Source organism: Platalea leucorodia, assembly GCF_965183815.1.
Source record: "Platalea leucorodia genome assembly, chromosome: 13".
Taxonomy (NCBI): Eukaryota; Metazoa; Chordata; class Aves; order Pelecaniformes; family Threskiornithidae; genus Platalea; species Platalea leucorodia.
In genome coordinates, this window is record NC_138835.1 from 7,933,537 (window position 1) to 7,952,532 (window position 18,996).

Genomic DNA, 18,996 nt, shown 5'->3' on the forward strand with positions numbered 1-18,996 from the left:
CAATCAGTGGAACAGAGTGCTAGTGTTTGCTTTCGGTAGAACCCCTTGTTGCTGAGGGAGAATCCAGTCCTGCAGCTGCAGGAGAATCCTTGCTCCATGATAGTTCATAAAAGTCCATTCCAAAAGGGGATCTGTGGAGAACAATAGAAGACAACACCCAACAGAAGAATGGGTGTATATTTTTCAAGTTTCCTGTTAATTTCCTGCAATTAGGCTTTATTAGGAAGAGCTGAAATATGGCACGCTCCATTCAAGTCTTAGCACATCCACTAACACCATTCTCTCTCAGACTTGACTTTGTCCATTGTAGATGTAAACAGTATAGTAGCCCTACTGCCTGTGAGGATGAAGAGTTTGGGTTCCTGCTTTATTAATTACAGAGATGGAGCTTACACCAATGGTGTTCAGCTTCATTTCATAGTAGAGCTGGCTTGGGAGCTCTCTTTCAGTAGCTGCTTTTTGCTGAATAAATGTAAGAAAGTCACAACTACTTGTGGGAAAGATTGCAGCAGGTTTCTAGCTTAAAAATTAGATGAGGGAAAAATTTCAGAACTATCAAAATATTCTATAATGGATATTTACTGAATGAAAAATTTCTGGTTTTTTCAGTTCAGAATGACTGCTCATTTCAAAACTCCTGTTACAAACTAGTAGAAAAAACAATAGAAAAGAAAATATTTTGAGTAGCCCTCAGGCTGACCATTACATTTTATTTTAGTGCATAATTTTGACTTGTTTCCCACTGAGGGAAATAATTAATCACAAAAATTCTCCCTGGAGAACTATGTTATTATTAACTTATGTAAAAACATAATCCTAATTCTAAGTCTCTCTTTTTCTCAGAGAACAAACTCTCATCTCTCTGGTCATTCTCCTACTCTTCCCTAAGTCAGCTATCTTCTCTCTTCTTAAAGATCCTACTATGAAAGGACATAGTCTAAACCATGGTTATTTCCGTGGGTGGATTAACTGAATAATACATGATAGGTCCGAGCCAATGTAATTTCCTTCAAGAGAAAAGGAGAGGATTTCGTAAGAATTTGATGACTTGAAGGCTTTGAAAAGAAATCTTTTTCTCCCACATGCTCAGGCAAGATTTGTGGTGTGAGCATGTTGCCAAGAGTAACTTACTGTAGACCTTTCTTATGTAAATAAAAGTGAAAACAGTGCACGAGTGCAAACATCTAGTGGTGGAGTAAGATAAACTCATTGAACCCAGTGACCTCATTTCTCTTTCAGTTGCATAAAAGGACTTGCTCTTTCTTGTACTGGTCCTCCTTGCTGTTGCGCGTGTGGTTAGCTTCACCTTGCACTTTGGTGGGATCTCTTCCATGGTGTGTATAACCCCCACGCCCTTCATCTTACATCTCCTTTGTGGTTCTTTTTCACATTTTCATTTCACGTTACTTGCTGTAGCCTTTTGCAATACAGCTCAGTGGGAAAGAGTCTTCCCATGCTCTTTGCTGCCTAAGTGAGTTGTTTTGAATTACCAAACTCTTTATCCTTTTCCCTGAAGTTACACAGAGTCTTTGAGCATCTTGAAACACCCACACATCAACAATGTTTGTTAATACAAGATGCATTAGAAATGGAGAAAATGTAATGGAGATGAAGTGGTTGGTTTATCTAGATTTAGCCTTTATGAAGTGGATTGCTATTAGCAAAAGCCGCACCAAGTTGTACTATTTTACTTGTGCCACTATACTAAAGGGGTACAGCTTCCATATCACGTAGGTGCAGAGCTAGCAGTAGCATGGCATTTCCAACGTTAGACAACGTGACTTATTGTGGTATAAAGGTCCTTATGTCAGAGTGCCTACGTCTGCCCTTCTTGTACCAGCATTGCGGGGGGAATGGAGGTTGAAGAAAAAAAATCCCCTTCAAAGGGTGTTCTCCTTTTCCAAAAAGACGTGCCAGCTCTTAATGATACAAGTCTTAAGAATTTATAGGAGAAATCCCCCTTAGTTTTTCATTCTTTTGTGGTCTGAGGCAAGGAAGGCAGATTTTCTCAGATTTCTAACCTTGTTCTTTCAAAGAAAGAAAATCCCTCCTGTTAATCAAAAGCAACATCACCATTTCATCGTTCAAGCCCTCCTCTGTGTTCACGTATATCCAGCATTAGAGTTATTAAATTGCATTGGCTCCCTTCTGCAAGTCATCCCAATAAACTTCACCCTCTGTGAAGGAAACTTCTCTCTTCCCTCGCTGCAGTGCTTTGCAGATAGTTCTGCAGCATCAGCTGGACCCATGAAGCCAAGGGGAGTTTCTGCTGGCTGTTTGTGCCTGAGATGGAAGCTGGAGATTCCCTTTTGCTGGGAAATCCCTTTATGGTTAAGTGCAGTAGAAGACCTGACTCCACCTTTGTGGACAGGATATTCTATAAGCATAGTGCTTTATAATCCCATAATTCTGGCCCAGCAGAACAGTTGTTGCCTCATGCTGGTTTTATTTAAAATAAAAGGCAAGAGCTGTCTCTACAACCCTGCCGTTCCTCACCACTACTTCGCACCTCAATATCAACAGGGAACATACCAGGGTCCAAAATATTAGCCATGTATTTCTGTTACTCCACAATCCATCCTGTTCCAGAAATGTTTCTAGTGCTGGAAAATCTCTCAGTTTACCGGGAACTTTTTGTGGCCCATACTCGAAGTCTCTCTACGGGGCCTACAACTGTAGCATCAGTCTTGCTCTTTTTTTATTTTTGTGGTTCATCTTCAATAAGAACAGCTGACAAACTACCTGAAATTAGGTCTTCAGTTACACCTGTGGAGGTAGAAATAATTTCCTTTCTAAAAGCAGCACTGTCAGTGCCAGTTTCAAAAGTCAGTATGTATTTCTTGAAAAATACATGTAAGGAGGAGTAGAGTTCTGTTCCCCCCTTAACCATCACCCTGCTGGATTCTTTCATCTTAAAGCATTACGAAGTTATTTGCCACTGAATCTGGAGGCTGGTTGTAAACTCACAGCAGGTCTGTCAGTAACGTGCCCGGTCTCTAGTGTTACTCAGCATTTTTTCATCTGCCCAAGTTTGTCTTGGTTTTTTTTTTTGTTTGTTTTTTTTTTTTCCTGGTAGGGGGAGTGTTGGCAGAATCACAATGGAGTTTGGGAGAAGAGTTTTCCTCAGGGAGGTATCAGATGCGCTCATTTGATACCTTACCAAATAGAGCAATAAATATATTAAATGTTTTCCCAAGGGCATTTAGTAGTCATACATCTGAGGAAACAAAACTCTTCCCTAGAGAGGTCTGTGGCCAGGCATTTGAACTGAAATAAACAACAGGATTTCAGGCGAAGGCTTTATCTGATGAACTACTGATGCAGTCTGCTCTAATCCCTCCAAAAGCAGTGAATAGGAGTAACCAGGCTGTGGCCCAGAGGGTATTGAGTTCAGCGGAGCATAGCCCAAGTGCCTTTTGGCTGACTAATGGTAAGGGGAGACAGAGCTTTCATATTTTCTTATGGCTCTAATGAAGACAATAGAAGCAAAATGCACTTGGTTCACAGCAATTCACTAGTTAAAGTTCAAACTCATCTCTTTGTGGTTTTTCAGAAGTATTCCCGGATTAATAGTATCTCTTACATATCTATTAGACCTTTCATCAGACAATACTCTAAAGGCCATAGACCAGAACTGTTTCACAAATACCCTCCCTGGGATGAAACACAGCAGTGCTCCATAATAGTTAGTAAAAAACATTAAAAATCTCCTATTTATTTGCCATTTCTGGGAAATTTAGAGACCAGGTATTATTACCAAACTGTAATCACGGGCAAGATGATGATAATACTAATAACTAGCACTCCTCCTCTCTGAACACTTGCAAATGGTCATAGCCGTGCTGTTGTGTATCGTTCAGAAGGCATTAACTGCAAACAGCATAGAAACTACTAAGAGCTGGGTGGGCTCTGAGTTCTGTGCTGGCGCAGGGGGGAGACGCCGCTTACTTAGTCAGTAACTTAACCTCCTAAACCATCTTTCTCGTACATTGGCAACAGTTCAAGATGCTTACTTCATGAGAACATCACCTATTAGCTTGGTATTTCAGGGGAATTTAGAGACCAGGTATTTGTATCTGTGAAACTCTAATTCTGAAAATATAATACAGTATAATACAAAAATAACATGAAACACTATATTCACACAATTATGCTTTATGAGATTTTATAACAACACGTCAGTGCAGGAACAGTAAGATAAATATGTAATATTGTGAGATAAATGTAAGAAAAATGTGCAAGAACAATATTGTTATTGTCTTGTCTTTGACAAACTGACCGGTAGCGTCTCACAGAAATAGAGCCTTCAAAATTTTAGCAAGTAACAAGCATCTGTTTGCTTTCAAAAGACTTGGTATGAGGTCAGTTTTACCTCAGCAGAAACACATCCATCAGATTGAAAGTAAAGTAATCTGTGCAAATCTTACAGGCTTAATCAACAAATCCAGTAAATTGCATGAGTTTGAGTCTGATTCAAGTGTTTGTATAACCAGCTTTAGCAGATTCTCTCAAGAAGTCATATAACAGCTATTTTTCCAGGCAATTAAGACAGTCATACAACAACAAAGCTTCAGATTTGTAAACCTAGAGCTTTATTTTAAATTTCAGTGTTGTTTGAATTAAAGGGATACTCAACATTTCCTGCTTCTGAAAGCTTTCCTTGCTTTTGGCAAACAGTTTTTGATCACTTACTTACATTGTGGAGTTATTAATACCACTAAAACTGAAAATATTTTCGTAATTTTTCAGTACCATAACACAAGTGCTACTTTGCATGTTAACTGCATGTGAACAAGGCAACTGCACATGGACAATGTCTTAGCAGAAGGTTAAAAGTGTAATTGCTCATAAAAATTAATATACACAATTGCTCTTAAGTACACTGTTTCTGTAAGCAGAGCTAAAAGAAGATTAATTTCCCAATGGCGAAAAATCACCAAGAATTACTGTCTCAGAACGCAGATAGCTGCATACATTTGTTTTGGCAGAGATGCAAGCTGTTAGGGGGTTTTACGGCTGGAAACATAAATATATAAATATGTACAGAATTTAGGTGCCTTTTGGATTTGGGATGCCTGAGGGTCTACATTTTGAACTGTATAGAGATCTAACACTCCGTGTCTCCATGTGATATGGCAAATTTTAACTGACTCCTTTGGCCTGAACCTTGGGCATAACTTGACCACCCAAATGCTTCTTTAGACTTTAGGTGGAATCTTTCACAGTCCCTCCTAATACTTCCCAGGACCCTCCTGCCCTCTATACCTTTAGGATCAGTTAATAAAGATAGATATCTAGAGATTGTGTATTTACACAGGGCTGTCTGCAGGTCTAACCTGAATTGGATGCAAGCTGGCCCGATTCTTAGATACATCATCTGAAGTCACTAATACCCATCACAAAAAATAAAGGAGTTTAACGGTAATTTATTGAATCTGTAAAATTATAGTCTTTTGTTGATACCGCTAAACTAAAATGTTTCAATAAAGACTAGATCTAAAGGCACAGTGCTTACATGTCATGGATCGTTAGGCAGCATAAAAGAGGATAAGTCACCTTGTTCAAGTGGTGAGGAAAATACTATTTACATTTTACCTTTTTGTGTCCTCTAAGATTTTCTTTGCATAACATCATGTTACACGGATAACATGAGCAATAAATTGACACCTATATTTTTACAGTCATAAACATACATAATTCTTTTGCAAGTAAATGACCAAATTACATCCCTACTCATTGGGATAAATGTAAAATTTAGTTAGATTGTACATTAAGCCTGTCAATAACTGCAGAACAGAGAAGGATAGGATGGGGGTCAACAGGAAAAAGATGGCTTATGGACGTCTGGGAGAAACAAGGCTGAGAGAAGCAACAGGGCTTGTCCTATACTAGCTTAGTATGAAGGTATCCACCTGCAATTATTGCTCAATCACAAAATCATGATTCCAGTAGCTACTTCTGGGTCATCCTGAGGAATTCAGTTCACTCTGAATTCCCTCAATTTTCTGCTGGAAGGTTGATAAGAGAAACCAGGACTCCCAGTATCACTTTCCATGGCACAATATCCACTAGTGAAATTCCTACCTCCTGAACATGAACCATATGCTGTGAAAAATCATAAATCATAGAATTGTTTAGGTTGCAAAAGACCTTTAACATCATCAGGTCCAACCATTAACCCAGCACTGCCAAGTCCACCACTAAACCATGTCCCTAAGCACCACATCTACCCATCTTCTAAATACCTCCAGGGATGGGGACACAACCACTCCCCTGGGCAGCCTGTTCCAATGCCTGACAGCCCTTTCAGTGAAGGAATTTTTCCTAATGTCCAACCTAAACCTGCCCTGGCGCAGCTTGAGGCCGTTTCCTCTCGTCCTATCGCTTGTTACTGGGGAGAAGAGACCGACCCCCACCTCGCTACAGCCTCCTTTCAGGCCGTTGTAGAGAGCGATAAAGTCTCCCCTCAGCCTCCTCTTCTCCAGGCTAAACAACCCCAGCTCCCTCATGAGACTTGCTCTCTAGACCCTTCACCAGCTTTGTTGCCTTTCTTTGGACATGCTCCAGCACCTCGATGTCCTTCTTGTAGTGAGGGGCCCAAAACTGAACACAGGATTCAAGGTGCAGCCTCACCAGTGCTGAGTACAGGGTGACGATCACCTCCCTGGTCCTGCTGGCCACACTATTCCTGATACAAGCCAGGATGCCGTTGGCCCTCTTGGCCACCTGAGCACACTGCTGGCTCATGTTCAAGCGGCTGTCAACCAACACCCCCAGGTCCTTTTCTGCCAGGCAGCTCTCCAGCCACTCCTCCCCAAGCCTGTAGCGTTGCGTGGGGTTGTTGTGACCGAAGTGCAGGACCCGGCACTGAGCCTTGTTGAACCTCATAGAGTTGGCCTCGGCCCATCGGTCCAGCAAAATATTCTGACAGATTCCCAAATGCTACTGCTTTTTAAACTAAATGTGCCTTCCAGAGTGCTGTGTGGAAGGTGAAGAAAGCTTCTAGACTTCTGTCAGTTCTGTCCAAAGAGAAAAATTCAGCCTGGGACAGTAACTCATTCTCGTAGCACCCTAATGCACAAATCCTTTGCTACAACAACTCCCTTCCCTGCTCAGTGGGGAGAAGATCGCTAAAAGAGACAAGAAATTGAAAAAGCCCAGAGAGTGGTTCTAGTTATCAGAAGAAAAGGGAAGAGCCAGTGAAGTCCTGAGTATTTCCAAGCTGACTGTCAGAACATCGTGTCGTCGACCTCAGTTTCTTGGTCTACGCTCACCACTTTCTCCCTGACTTATCCCCCTGTAAGCTTAATCTCTCTAGAGAACGAAGTATATGTGGAGCATTGCTTTTTTCATGTAGAGCAGATAATAAATATTTATTCACAGAAAAGATGGTTCAACTTTTTTTAAGTAAACATTAACTATGCTTAATTTAAGTCAAGAAATCTCTTAATTTTCTTGAACCGTGCACTTACTTAATTAGAGACTCCTTCAGTAGTTGAATGTCGCAGTGTTTATTGCAGAGGTCGATATCTCAAACAGGTCATGGCCAGCTGGAAGATTCCTTGGCTGGTGGAGTTTGAGCTGTTCATCTACCTTTCTGTTTTTCTAGATCCCTCTCTAAGGATTACCTTGGTCTCAGTTTGCTCAGCAGACTTTTATTTCCACACTGCTACTGTCATGTTTTGGGAGTGTAATCATCTAGTATGCAGTGAGATCGAAAGAGTTTAGTAATAAAAAACTGGTGTTTGAGTAAAAGTATAAAAAGATTTCTTTTGCTTTCATTTTACAGTGAGTGTCTATGTAACAACTTTGAGATCTCACTTTTCAAATACATTTCAGTTTCTCTTCTGTAGAATGGGAATTACTGTACTTTCCCATTTCCTAAGCTGAGGCTAATTCATCAATATTTACAAAACTCTAAGATCCTCAGCTGGAAAGAGACATAGAATTAGAAGTGTATAAACAAACATGAGCAAAAACCTGGAATAACAACTTTGTGTTTTGACACTAGCGTTTACAAGTTGCATTCAGTCTGTCTTCCCCAGCATTGTGAAATACCTTCCCGGTGACAGAGATTCTCCCTGTGTAGCCTACCCATTCTCCTGTGGCACTTTTACATTCTAGCATTTTAGAAAACGCAAGAGACTTCACAAGCATTTTAGGGCCAAAACAGCAAAAAGCTTTTTCCAACAAGGAGAAAGAGTAGAGGTCAGGAGACGGGAATTGTGTAATATGTCACAAAACAAACCTCCTGGAATTACAGGTATTAAGAAAGAAAATCCACTACCAATCTAAAGCTCTTTCCCACTGAGGAGTTCTTTTGGTAATATTTAGTGTATTTGAAATGCGCTATACGAAAAGCACTCGGTTCACTTCACATGAGCTCAATGCTTTTGAGACGTTTTACAATACATTGGAAGTTCAGCTGTTGTGTTTCAGTGAGATTTCCAAGCACACCTCAGTCTCTCAGATCCTGGTGAGGAGTTCTTAGCTTGATGGGATTTCCAAGCTTTATTTAAAGAGTATGCTACTATTGTTTCCCAGGAGGTAGAACTAGAAATTACTTCTGCTTAGGAAGCAGCTCTAAAACATGGACTTCAGGTACTGATTAAATATTTTAGTGATGAAAAAGATAGGCTGCGATACAGCCTTTCTGTACGTCTACAACAGCCCCTGTCAGATCTACAGAAGCATCACACTGGCAGATCATTTTTCAAGGAACATCTGAGACTGCAGAAATCAAAGCATATTTTTTTCTGTAGCAAAAGAGAAGCATAAAAGAACATGTATCATAAGCTATTTAGTTTTGATCTTCAGATATCTCCTGGTCTTTGACCTAAAAATACTCCTTGCCATAGTATAGAAGTGAAGAGGGCTTTTCACTCACGGTTGTCATTAGCTGTTACAATTATTAGAAAATATTGGGAAGTCCTGTGGATAGACATCTGTGGGACAACGGTGACTTCTTCACTGTTATAGGTGCCTCAGTGGAGTGATACTCCTGTGAGGATATGCCCCCAAAATTCAGTTCAAGAACCCTGTAACTAGTGTTGTTTTACTCTTAAGATAACCCTTGATATGTTCTAAAGGTCACAAGAAAAGATCTTGCTGAAAATTAAAGGCTTGTTTTTGAGATCTCTTAAAAGGGAGGGGAGGAAGAAGTGAAGGCTGAAAATGCCCTTAGAACTGCACTTTACCAGAAATTGAGGCAATCATTAGCCCTCTCAGCTCCAGGCCTAGCTGAGCTACAAATATACTGACTTCCCTGCCAGAGAGTTACATCACGACCACAGAAGTTAAATAAAACCTTTTCCATTCTGTAACTTAAAAACAGCTTAATAGAGAAGATTTCGTATTAACAGGGTGGTTTCTTCCCCATAGCAGCGACGAACATGGAAAAATTGACCTGTGCCCAGTTTAGTCTTGACTTTCCTATTCCAGACTCTTCTAAAGAGATTGTTTCACAGGCACTAAGCTGTGACCCTTCAAATGAGTTCATTTTGATTCCTTAAATAGACAGGTGTCCACAGAGCACACAAATTGTCCCTTCTTGTCTGGTTTCTCAGAACTTATCATTGAACAAAGCCCGAACTGCACTCAGTCTACAAGGACAGCAAGATGTGTTTTCAGTAGAACTGGTTCAAAGAAAACAAATCACAAGAATATCAACTTGTTGTGGTGTTTCCCTAAAAAAAAATTTGCAAACCTTTGCACCAGCTTTGATTTTAAAGCCCACCTAAAAAGTGCTCTGATCTTGTGGCCAACGTATTATGATCCTGTAGAAGAAAATCACTGAAATAGAGGGGCAGGATTGGGAAGGACGTACAAAAATCAGAGAAGGAGTCTGCAGTGAGATGTCACGCTTTTGTACATTTTTCTCTGTATTGATCACTGCTACCTTGGTCTTTTTACTGATGTTAATCAACTTTGAGACATGTGCCCCTATGGGTCTCGGGTTCTGTGTCAAACCCATGTTCTCATCATTCCTCTGCTTGTCCCTTGTCCAACACACCCATCTATCTGCACACTCCGCATCTTACCGTCACACACTTAAATAAAGGGGATTAAGAGCTGAGTCACAAAAAGCAACTTGGGAAAGATGAAAAAAGGTACTGTGTGGTGGAAGAAAATCAAGTCCTCATTGTAGCATGACTTTCCTGGAAATGCTCTGGCTTACAGGTTGCTTTTTGTCTTGCAGCACGTTCCACAGCCTCTCTGACTTCTCGTGCAAGGAGAGGACAGAGGCTAAGTACCCAGGTGACCTGAGCTGCTTTATCTGTGCTAGCACCTCTCCTGCCTTCACTTAGCCTGAAAACCTTTGGCACTCTCTGAGGGTTACTGTGCAGTTTCCGATTAAAAGACTCACGGCAATAACTGATTTTTGTCAGAATTTAATGGCTGCCAACACTAACAATGAAGGGAATTTTGCCTTCTCAGAGGGTGCACTCACATGCCCTTTTTCATAAATAGGTGGTTAGTCAGCCAGATAGGGCAGGAGCAGTCCACCCACCAAAACTTGTTACTCCTCAGCTCCCTGCATTTTTTATTCCATCATTTCAAAGTGCAAATACTGAAGGAAGGCTGAACTACTCAGCCACCTGTGCATTGCGGTATGAACACAACAAACCCCCACATGCGCCCTGGCCGCCTCGCCCCTCTAAAAAGGCGAATTTAAAAATAAATAAATAAATAAAATAAAAAGAGAGAGAGGGAGAAATTGCTTAGTGAGACCGTTCGCACCAACGCCGGGCAGCTTCGCCGCGGAGCGGGTGCCGCTACCTGCCGCGCCGGCCGCCGCCTGCCTCCCGCTCGCCGCTGGGGCCGCGGGGTCCGGCGCCGCCGCAGCCCCCGGGGAGCTCCGCGGGCGGCGGGGCCGGGGCCGCCGGGAGCCCCCGGGAAGCTCCGCGGGCGGAGGCGCGGACGGAGCTGGCGCGGTGCCCTCCTGCCTCGCCTGAACCCTTTCATGAACCGCTCGCCCCGCAGCCTCCCCGGGCCGGGCCGGGCCGGGCCGGGCCAGCCGGCCCCACCTCACCCCACCCAGGGCTCCCATTGGCCCCCGACGAAAGTCCAGCGAGCCTCCCGGCTGCTATATATATACATATATGCGGATGGGCGTCCGTCACCGCGGCTATGGGAGGCTGCAGCATCTTCCTCCGGCACCCCGCCCTCACCTGCGGCCGCGCCGCGATGAGCCCCGCCGGGCGCGGAGCCCCCGCGCAGCGGCTGCTCGCCTCCTCCCTCAGCGCCCTGCGGCCGGCGGCGCCCCCCGCTCCGCGGGGCCGCGGGCACCCCCTGGCCGCCCTGCCCGGCCCCCCCAGCTGGCCGCTGATGGGCAGCCTGCCCGACGTCCTCTGGAAGGGGGGGCTCAAGAGGCAGCATGAGACGCTGGTGAGGCGGGCGGAGGGATGGGGATGCTGCGGCGGGGGGGCGGCGGGGGAGCGCCTCGCACTCACCGCGGGGGTCGGTCTGTTCTGCGCCCCCAGGCCGAGTACCACAGGCGGTTCGGCAAGATTTTCCGCATGAAGCTGGGGGCTTTCGACTCGGTGCACATCGCAGCCCCCTGCCTCTTGGAAGCCCTGTACCGCCGGGAGAGCGCCTGCCCCCAGCGCCTGGAGATCAAGCCCTGGAAAGCCTATCGGGACTATCGCGACGAGGGCTACGGGCTGCTGATCCTGTAAGTGGCACCCGCAGCACCCGGGCGGCCCTGGGGAGGTGCAGGGAGGGCCGGCTGCTCCCTGCGGTGCCGGGGGAGCCGGTGCGGGCGAGGGCTTTCCGAGGTGGCCGGGGGATGCTGCGGGCGGGCGGCCGCCGCCACCCAACCTGCCGCGCCCGGCGCCGCGGGGGCCGGGGCTCCCTCCCGGGGCTCCCTCCCGGGGCTCCCTCCCGCGGGGCGGCTCTGCCGGCGGCTCGGGGCTGCCGCCCGCAGCAGGTTTCATCCCCTGGCCCCCGAGGAGGGGCTGCGGCGTCAAGTTTGCGCCCGTCGGTGCGACGAAGGCGCATGGGCGCCCGGCCGTGTCTTGTTGCACATGCCGCGGGTTTGGGGTTTTGTCGTCTTTCTTTCTTCTTTAAGCCTTTCTCTTTTCAACCTCGCTGTTTTTAATTCAATCTAGGGAAGGAAAGGACTGGCAGAGGGTAAGAAGTGCCTTTCAAAAGAAATTAATGAAACCCAGGGAAGTTGCGAAACTGGATACCACGATCAATGAGGTACGGCGCTTTGAGAAATCCTTTCTCTTTCCCCAATCCCCTGGAAACCTGGGAAATAAAAGCAAACCAAGTGATCGGGTTTACCTGAAGAGCTGTTGATCTGCTCTACAGTGGTAAAACCATGAGTTAATACTCTGAAATCATTCAGGGAATAATAAGTACAAACTGATTATCAGGGTCTGACCAAAAGTGAGACCACACAGAAACCTGTAGTTGAGATTGCCTGTCTCCACAGAACAGTAAGATGATTCCACAAAGATACGGGCTCCTGCAAACAGAGTTTTTGCTTACTTCTTTTGCATTCAGTGTTTTTTGCCTTTACTGCTTCATTCTTATGTTCCTCGCATCCGGGAACACTTCCCTCTCTATCCTCTCTGTTCCTCATTGAGTTTGAGGAGCATCTGTGATAAGCAGCTTAATCCTCTTTATCATGAAACTCCAGTATTATCCCAGCGTCAGACTGAAGCATTTCATCCCTGTGGAGGAAAGCTCAGTTCATTGAAGTAAAACCAGTAATAGCGTGAGAGTCATGTAAAATCCAAACATATGTTAACACAGGGGGAAACTGGATCTTGTTCAAAGAACAAGAAATATAAGTATTCCTCTCTTACGTGAGATTGTTACCTATTTAAAAGTTGAAATGTTAAATTACACAGGATTTTTGTTAGTTGATATCATTTTATTCCTTTCTTTTCTCTCTCTTCTGTCCACCACTTAGGTCCTGGAGGACTTCATGCACAGAATAGATGATGTTTGTAACCACAACGGACAAATAGAAGATGTCTATTCAGAATTCAACAAATGGTCATTTGAAAGTAAGTTGTTTTTTGCCTGAGAATGGTATGCATTTTGTACCTGCCATGGCATTTCAGTTAAAGTACGATCAGTGATGACAGTGTAGGCTGATTATTTCCAAACCCTCAGCTACCATATCATGGAAAGTGGGTTGCAGAAAAACCAGGGGACCATCAATATACATTCAGAATTCATCAGCATGTATACAAATTCTTCAGTTCTGTCAGGTTATCTATGTGGCTTGTAAAAAAAAAAATCAAACATTATTAGTGACTTATAAATCCAAAACCTGGGGGAATCACAGTGCATTTGTCTAGAGTGGGATCAGATAGCACATGACCATTTTTGTCTGTCTGATTTTTGTTAATTATCAGCAGCACAAATCAATGAAATGATCCCATAACAGTGAATAAATATTAACTGTAGACAAGGGTGGGGAAATCCCATTTAAAATGTTTACATCAGGATTGAGAAGCACGGGGATAAGTTAGCAAGACAGGAACCTCCATCTTTAGAAACCTTTCAGAGTACGGTAAGGAACCATCGGCCAGGAATGACTTAATGCAGAAGAAACTGCATCAGTGGTTCCCAACAAGGAGGGATGGTCGTGTATAGGGTGTAACTGAACAAGCTCTACCAGACCTGTCTGCTCTTGGCTGGCTCATCTCAGCAACCTGTGTACTGAGTTCCTGAAAAGGTTTTAAATGTGGTTTGTTTTTTTTTCCCCCCCCACTGTCAGTCGTGATGTCTGCTTTTGGAAAGGGAGAAATAGGAAGTGGCAGCTTTGGGGGGGGAAAAAAAAGAGCAAGTGGAAAGAGGTGGAAGCTGGTGGAGTGTGGGATGCTGCCAGTGTTTGCAAGTGGTTTCTGGCTGTGGAAAGGGCTAGGAGACGCTGGACTAGATGGCCTCTTCACGTCCTGGTTTCCTGTGGCTCAGTTCTCTTCGGTAGCTTTGCCAAATAGCTTACTTGCCAAATATACCAGCCCTGCTTGCCAGAATGATTCGCTGCTCGTGAGGGGATCAGTGGTGATTCTTATTTGTGAAGAAAGTGGTAGTGTAAGGGCACCTTAGCTAGATATACTGCTACTCGGGTCTGAGGCAAACGTGCAGAAGGTGTTTTGAAGTGCTGTTCTCTCAGGTGTGTATCATAGGACAGAGACCATTTTTCAGGAGGATAATCCAAGCCATTCCTTGACAATAAATGGTGGACTCCATGCACTCTTTTGTTTATATCATTTAATGATAATATTGCTTAACAACAGGTATCTGCCTGGTGCTGTATGGGAAGAGGTTCGGTCTCCTACAGCAGGATGTAGAAGAAGAAAGTTTGAACTTCATCAAGGCTGTAAAAACGGTATGGAATAGTTTTTACTGGGGCTGTAGTGATTTTCTACCCCTACTACTAATGAGAGGGTACCAGTTTAAATGGGTCACCTGAAAAAAGAAGCTCAGGCTTCTGTGCTACATGTGTATTGGCAGCCTTTCACATCCAAGGCGACACTTACATGTGCCATGCTAGTACTGGCCATCGGACTGTCCCATTTATGAAATGTCTAAATCTGTAGGGGAAGAATGCTGTATGCACATCAGGGCAATCCTGGAAATAGAGTTGTCCAGTTGGTTGGTTAACTTTCCTCTCCCTCTGAGATACCTGTTGTGCAACATTGCTGTTAGTTGGGTGGGACTCTTGGAGTTGTGTGCAATTATGCACATACGCTGGATTTGGAGGTTACTCATTCCTGCAAGCATACCTGCTGTGCATCTTGCTGCAACTTGGACTCCGGTGATATACATCTGCCTAATTTTAGCGATCTAAAAGACAGGCGTCTAGCCTAGCCTAGTTTTTTAGCTCCATCTGTTGTCAAGGGAGAGAGAGGCACTGCCAAAGGGTGGCTTGTCCCATTCTAAAACAGGTGCCTAAAATAGATAGGATGAATCACCCACTAGAGAAGCCTCTGGTCCTCCCCTGGCTGTCCCTAGTTTTTAGCTGGATACAGTCTAAGTAGCTTGAGACCCATCCTTTCTGTCCAGGATGGAAAATCTGCCAGAATCTTGACTTCCTGACAATTACCTCCTACTTTACAGTCTAATTTTGTTCACAGACTGCAAGTAGATAGATTAAAGAAAGATTTCAAAAACTCTTTCTCCACCACAGATGATGGCTACTTTTGGAATGATGATGGTGACCCCTGTGGAACTTCACAAGGGCCTGAACACAAAAGTCTGGCAAGCTCATACTAAAGCATGGGATGATATATTTAAAACAGGTTACTTTTTTTAACATGATTTCTCTCCTTTCCCTTCTCCTCTGTTTCCTATTTGGTGGAATTAACTTTCTTCGTACTTGCTACTGTCCTACACTACTGTTCATTGCTGCCTTCAGCATAGATTGAGACACCTTTGCTGCAGCTAACCACAAACCTATTCCAAGCATAGGAGCACTGTTTTCTTATGACTAACACTTAGCTCTGCTTGTGGGGCAATACCCAGTCCCCAGGGAAGCCCCAGAAATTTGGGAGTCAGCAACATCATGAGTCCACTTTAATCTGTCATAAAAGTAAACAGCCAGAAATGGTATCATCTCTTTAAAGGCAAAGTATACGAGTGAGAAAAGGGACCTCCCTCAAAGGGACCTCAAAGGGAGTTGTTTTCTTGAGAACCAAGAATTTTGCATGCAACAAAAGCCTGTTTGCTAAAAAAAGAAATGGTATGTTTTCTGAACGACCTGGAATATAGTCGTAAGTTTTAAAAACAAGAGCAATTTAAATCATAAGGTGCAGTTTGGCTTTTTGACAACATTTTCTGTCTATTTAAGTTGAATTGGCCTTCAAGGTTACAAAAATTACTCTTAACTCCAGATATGAAGTTAAGTTTATATTTTTCAATATTTTGCTAGACAGTGACAGTTATAGCTAAAGATTAAGAAAGGTTTTGGCACTTTTTTTGACTGTAATGCTAAGTGATATATTTCTCTTAGGTATTTGAGTACTTGATACTTTGGCCATGCCAGCCACACGTGTACTTATTGTATTGCTTCTTAGTCTATGGGTTTTAGGAAAGACACTTTAAACCAGTTTTGTTCAGAAAAACCAGTTTGACACCTTCACTTGACATGAATAGCTCCTTACTAGGAACTGGTCTTAACAACTGGGATGTTCATGAGAAAGGGTGGGCAAAATCTAGCTCTCTATATTTAAAAAAAAAAAAAAAATAGCATGTAGAAATTTGGCATCTATTTTTGCCTTCCCCTGGTAAATCAAAGGCTTAAATTTCCCCTCGGGGAGTCTGAGTGCTAAGTCTCTTTGATTTTTTTAACACCTTGATCCCCTTTGAAAATTCAACCTAATAAATTTTACACACTTGTATTTCTGTTTGCTAAATATTTCACTCAACACATCACTGATTTCCTTTCCTAATTTAAGAAGGCAGAATTCCTAGTAGTTTGCAGGAGCTCTTTCTGTTCAGAAGTGGGTTTTATGACTGATTTCTTTGTTTAAAAAGTGAAAATACCATTATTTATTCAGTATAATGCTCATCGCTTGAAAAAAGAGCACAGCTTGGTATCCTCTTTCAAAATCCTGCATGTAAGATGTATTTTTGCTTTTATTTTTATAGTATTTTTAGTGATTTTCCATTAATTACCTCCTGCTCCTCCCTCCTCAGCCAAGCACTCAATTGACTGTCGACTGGAAAAACACTCGGCAAACCCTCAGGAGGATTTCCTGTGTGACATCTATTCTGGAGGACAACTTTCCAAGAAGGAGCTGTACGCTGCCATCGCAGAGCTCCAGATTGCCGGAGTTGAAACGGTAAACCTGACTTTCCAAAAGCTTGTTAAAATTAGCATCGTTCCAACTCCCTGCTTTCTTCCGTAACATCTGAGAGTGAGCTAATCCTGTAGTTCCTTCAGTGGCCTAAATGAAAGTGAATTTTTACCATAAATCACTAGATTCTTTCTTCTGTTCATTACTCCTAGAGAACAACTGGGATGGCTCATAATCCCTTAGGTTTACAAAATACCATAAGGCAGTGACCAGCCGTAAATGTTGCTCTGAACTTCTGGCAAGTTCTTGTTTCTGTCACCACAAATGGAGGTCTTTTATGTTTCTTTTTGGTTTGTTTCAGACGGCCAATAGTTTACTGTGGGCTTTGTATAACATTTCACGCAATCCACATGTTCAGCAGAACCTTTTCCAGGAAATACAGAGTGTTTTGGCTGCTAATGAGAGTCCAAGTGCTGAGAACTTGAAGAATATGCCTTACCTAAAAGCATGTCTGAAAGAATCCATGAGGTAAAATTCTCAAATAATTTGCAAAAAGCAAAATGATCACAAAGTTTTTTACCAGCTAGTGTGTACTAGGGAGAAAGAATTTTCTAGTATATATAGTTTTGTTCACCTTGTTGTTTAGGGTAAACTATGATAAATACAGGAAGAAAAAATGCTGAAAATTTAACCCATTTTGTTTGTTTCACTGCAGATTAACACCCTCGGTGCCATTTACCACTCGCACCATCGACACAGAAATGGTTCTGGGAGATTATGTACTGCCCAAGGGGGTAAGTCAATTAATTTAGCTTATTAGAATATTTTTGTCATTGATTAACTGTCCTGTAAACCACTGAAGTTGGTCTTATTTCAGACTCAAAATGACTTTGCCAAAGGACAAGTCCCAGGATAAGGAATGAGAAATTCACACCAAGAATTCCCATAAACTGAAAGCCATGCCTGCCTGCACTGCTGTTGGATTTAGACAAAAATATTTTGGTGTGCTATTTCAAAAATTTTTTTCAAGCTTTCCAATGAATTTCTGAGGAAACTATGACCTTTTCTGTGTTTGAATTAATCTTCAGAGACATGACATCTTCTGAGGAAACTGCTTCGCCTTTACTGTTGCATTATTTTTTTCCATTAACGAGCTGATTCACTTGGTAGCTCTAAGCCAATTTGTAATGAGACTCTCTCTATTGCTTTATTTATAGACTGTGTTGATGATAAATAGCCATGCCCTGGGTTGCAATGAAGAGTACTTTAATGGCTGGACTCAGTTTAGACCAGAGCGCTGGTTTCAGAAGAACTTAATAAATCCTTTTTCTCATGTTCCATTTGGCATTGGGAAGAGGATGTGCATCGGGCGCCGCGTAGCAGAGCTACAGCTTCACTTGGCCCTTTGCTGGGTAAATACTCTAAAATGGCATTCTGTACATAATGCCTGGTTCTTCAACATTTAACCTAATCAGAAGATCTAGAAGCCAAAGCACGCTAACTGAAATGTTTGTGTTTCAGCTCATTCGCAAATACCAAGTTGTAGCAACTGACAACAAACCAGTAGAAACACTCCATTCAGGAATACTGATTCCCAGCCGGGAGCTTCCCATTGCATTCCACAGACGATAAGGTATGTGCATAAGGGTCTCCTGAGTACATGAGACTTGTCTTTGAACCCCATTTAGAATTTTCATAGAACTGTGAGTGTAAGAGAACAGATGTTTTTCTAAGCTTTATTCTCACAATGTGAGATTTATTAAATGCCATCACATTTCTTTACTTTTAACAGAAAATATTCTATGTATTAAGAAGACAAATTTTGTATGGCTTATGGCCATACAGTTTTAAACTCCAAGAGAGCATGTTTTCTGTGCATGATGCAGATCAGAAATGGGGAAATCAAAATGTATATACTGTTGGGGAAAATAATAGCCGTTATTTTGTTATAATAAAACTTCTCCACTGCATTTCTAGAGGATATTTCCTGAAAAATAGCATTTCATTTTGAGCATCAATGGTGCAGATAAAAAAGAAAATGCCCTAGTGAAGGAACAGTACAGCAGGGCTCTACAGAGTTTAGATTAGAAAGCTTGAAGGCAGAAGGACAAAGAAAAGAAATATCTATTTGTAAATAGTCATGCAATGTTGCAACTTATTAAACAGTTTTGGTTCAAAAAAATTGAATGTAAGATTTTTCTCTGCTCACAAGCTTATACAAATAAGCTAACAA

The 18,996-nt window shown here is 42.8% G+C and overlaps 1 protein-coding gene across 1 annotated transcript; it reads left to right on the top strand.

Moving 5' to 3' along the window:
- Positions 1–11,130: 11,130 nt before the first annotated feature.
- CYP24A1 (cytochrome P450 family 24 subfamily A member 1) lies at positions 11,131–18,395 on the top strand (the record flags this gene model as incomplete). The annotated part of the gene is made up of 11 exons (XM_082325946.1): positions 11,131–11,388; positions 11,484–11,674; positions 12,111–12,204; positions 12,923–13,019; positions 14,262–14,353; positions 15,155–15,266; positions 16,663–16,808; positions 17,125–17,291; positions 17,479–17,557; positions 17,981–18,175; positions 18,285–18,395. 11 exons carry the CDS (start codon positions 11,131–11,133, stop codon positions 18,393–18,395), a joined length of 1,542 nt encoding a protein of 513 aa, XP_082182072.1.
- Positions 18,396–18,996: the final 601 nt, after the last annotated feature.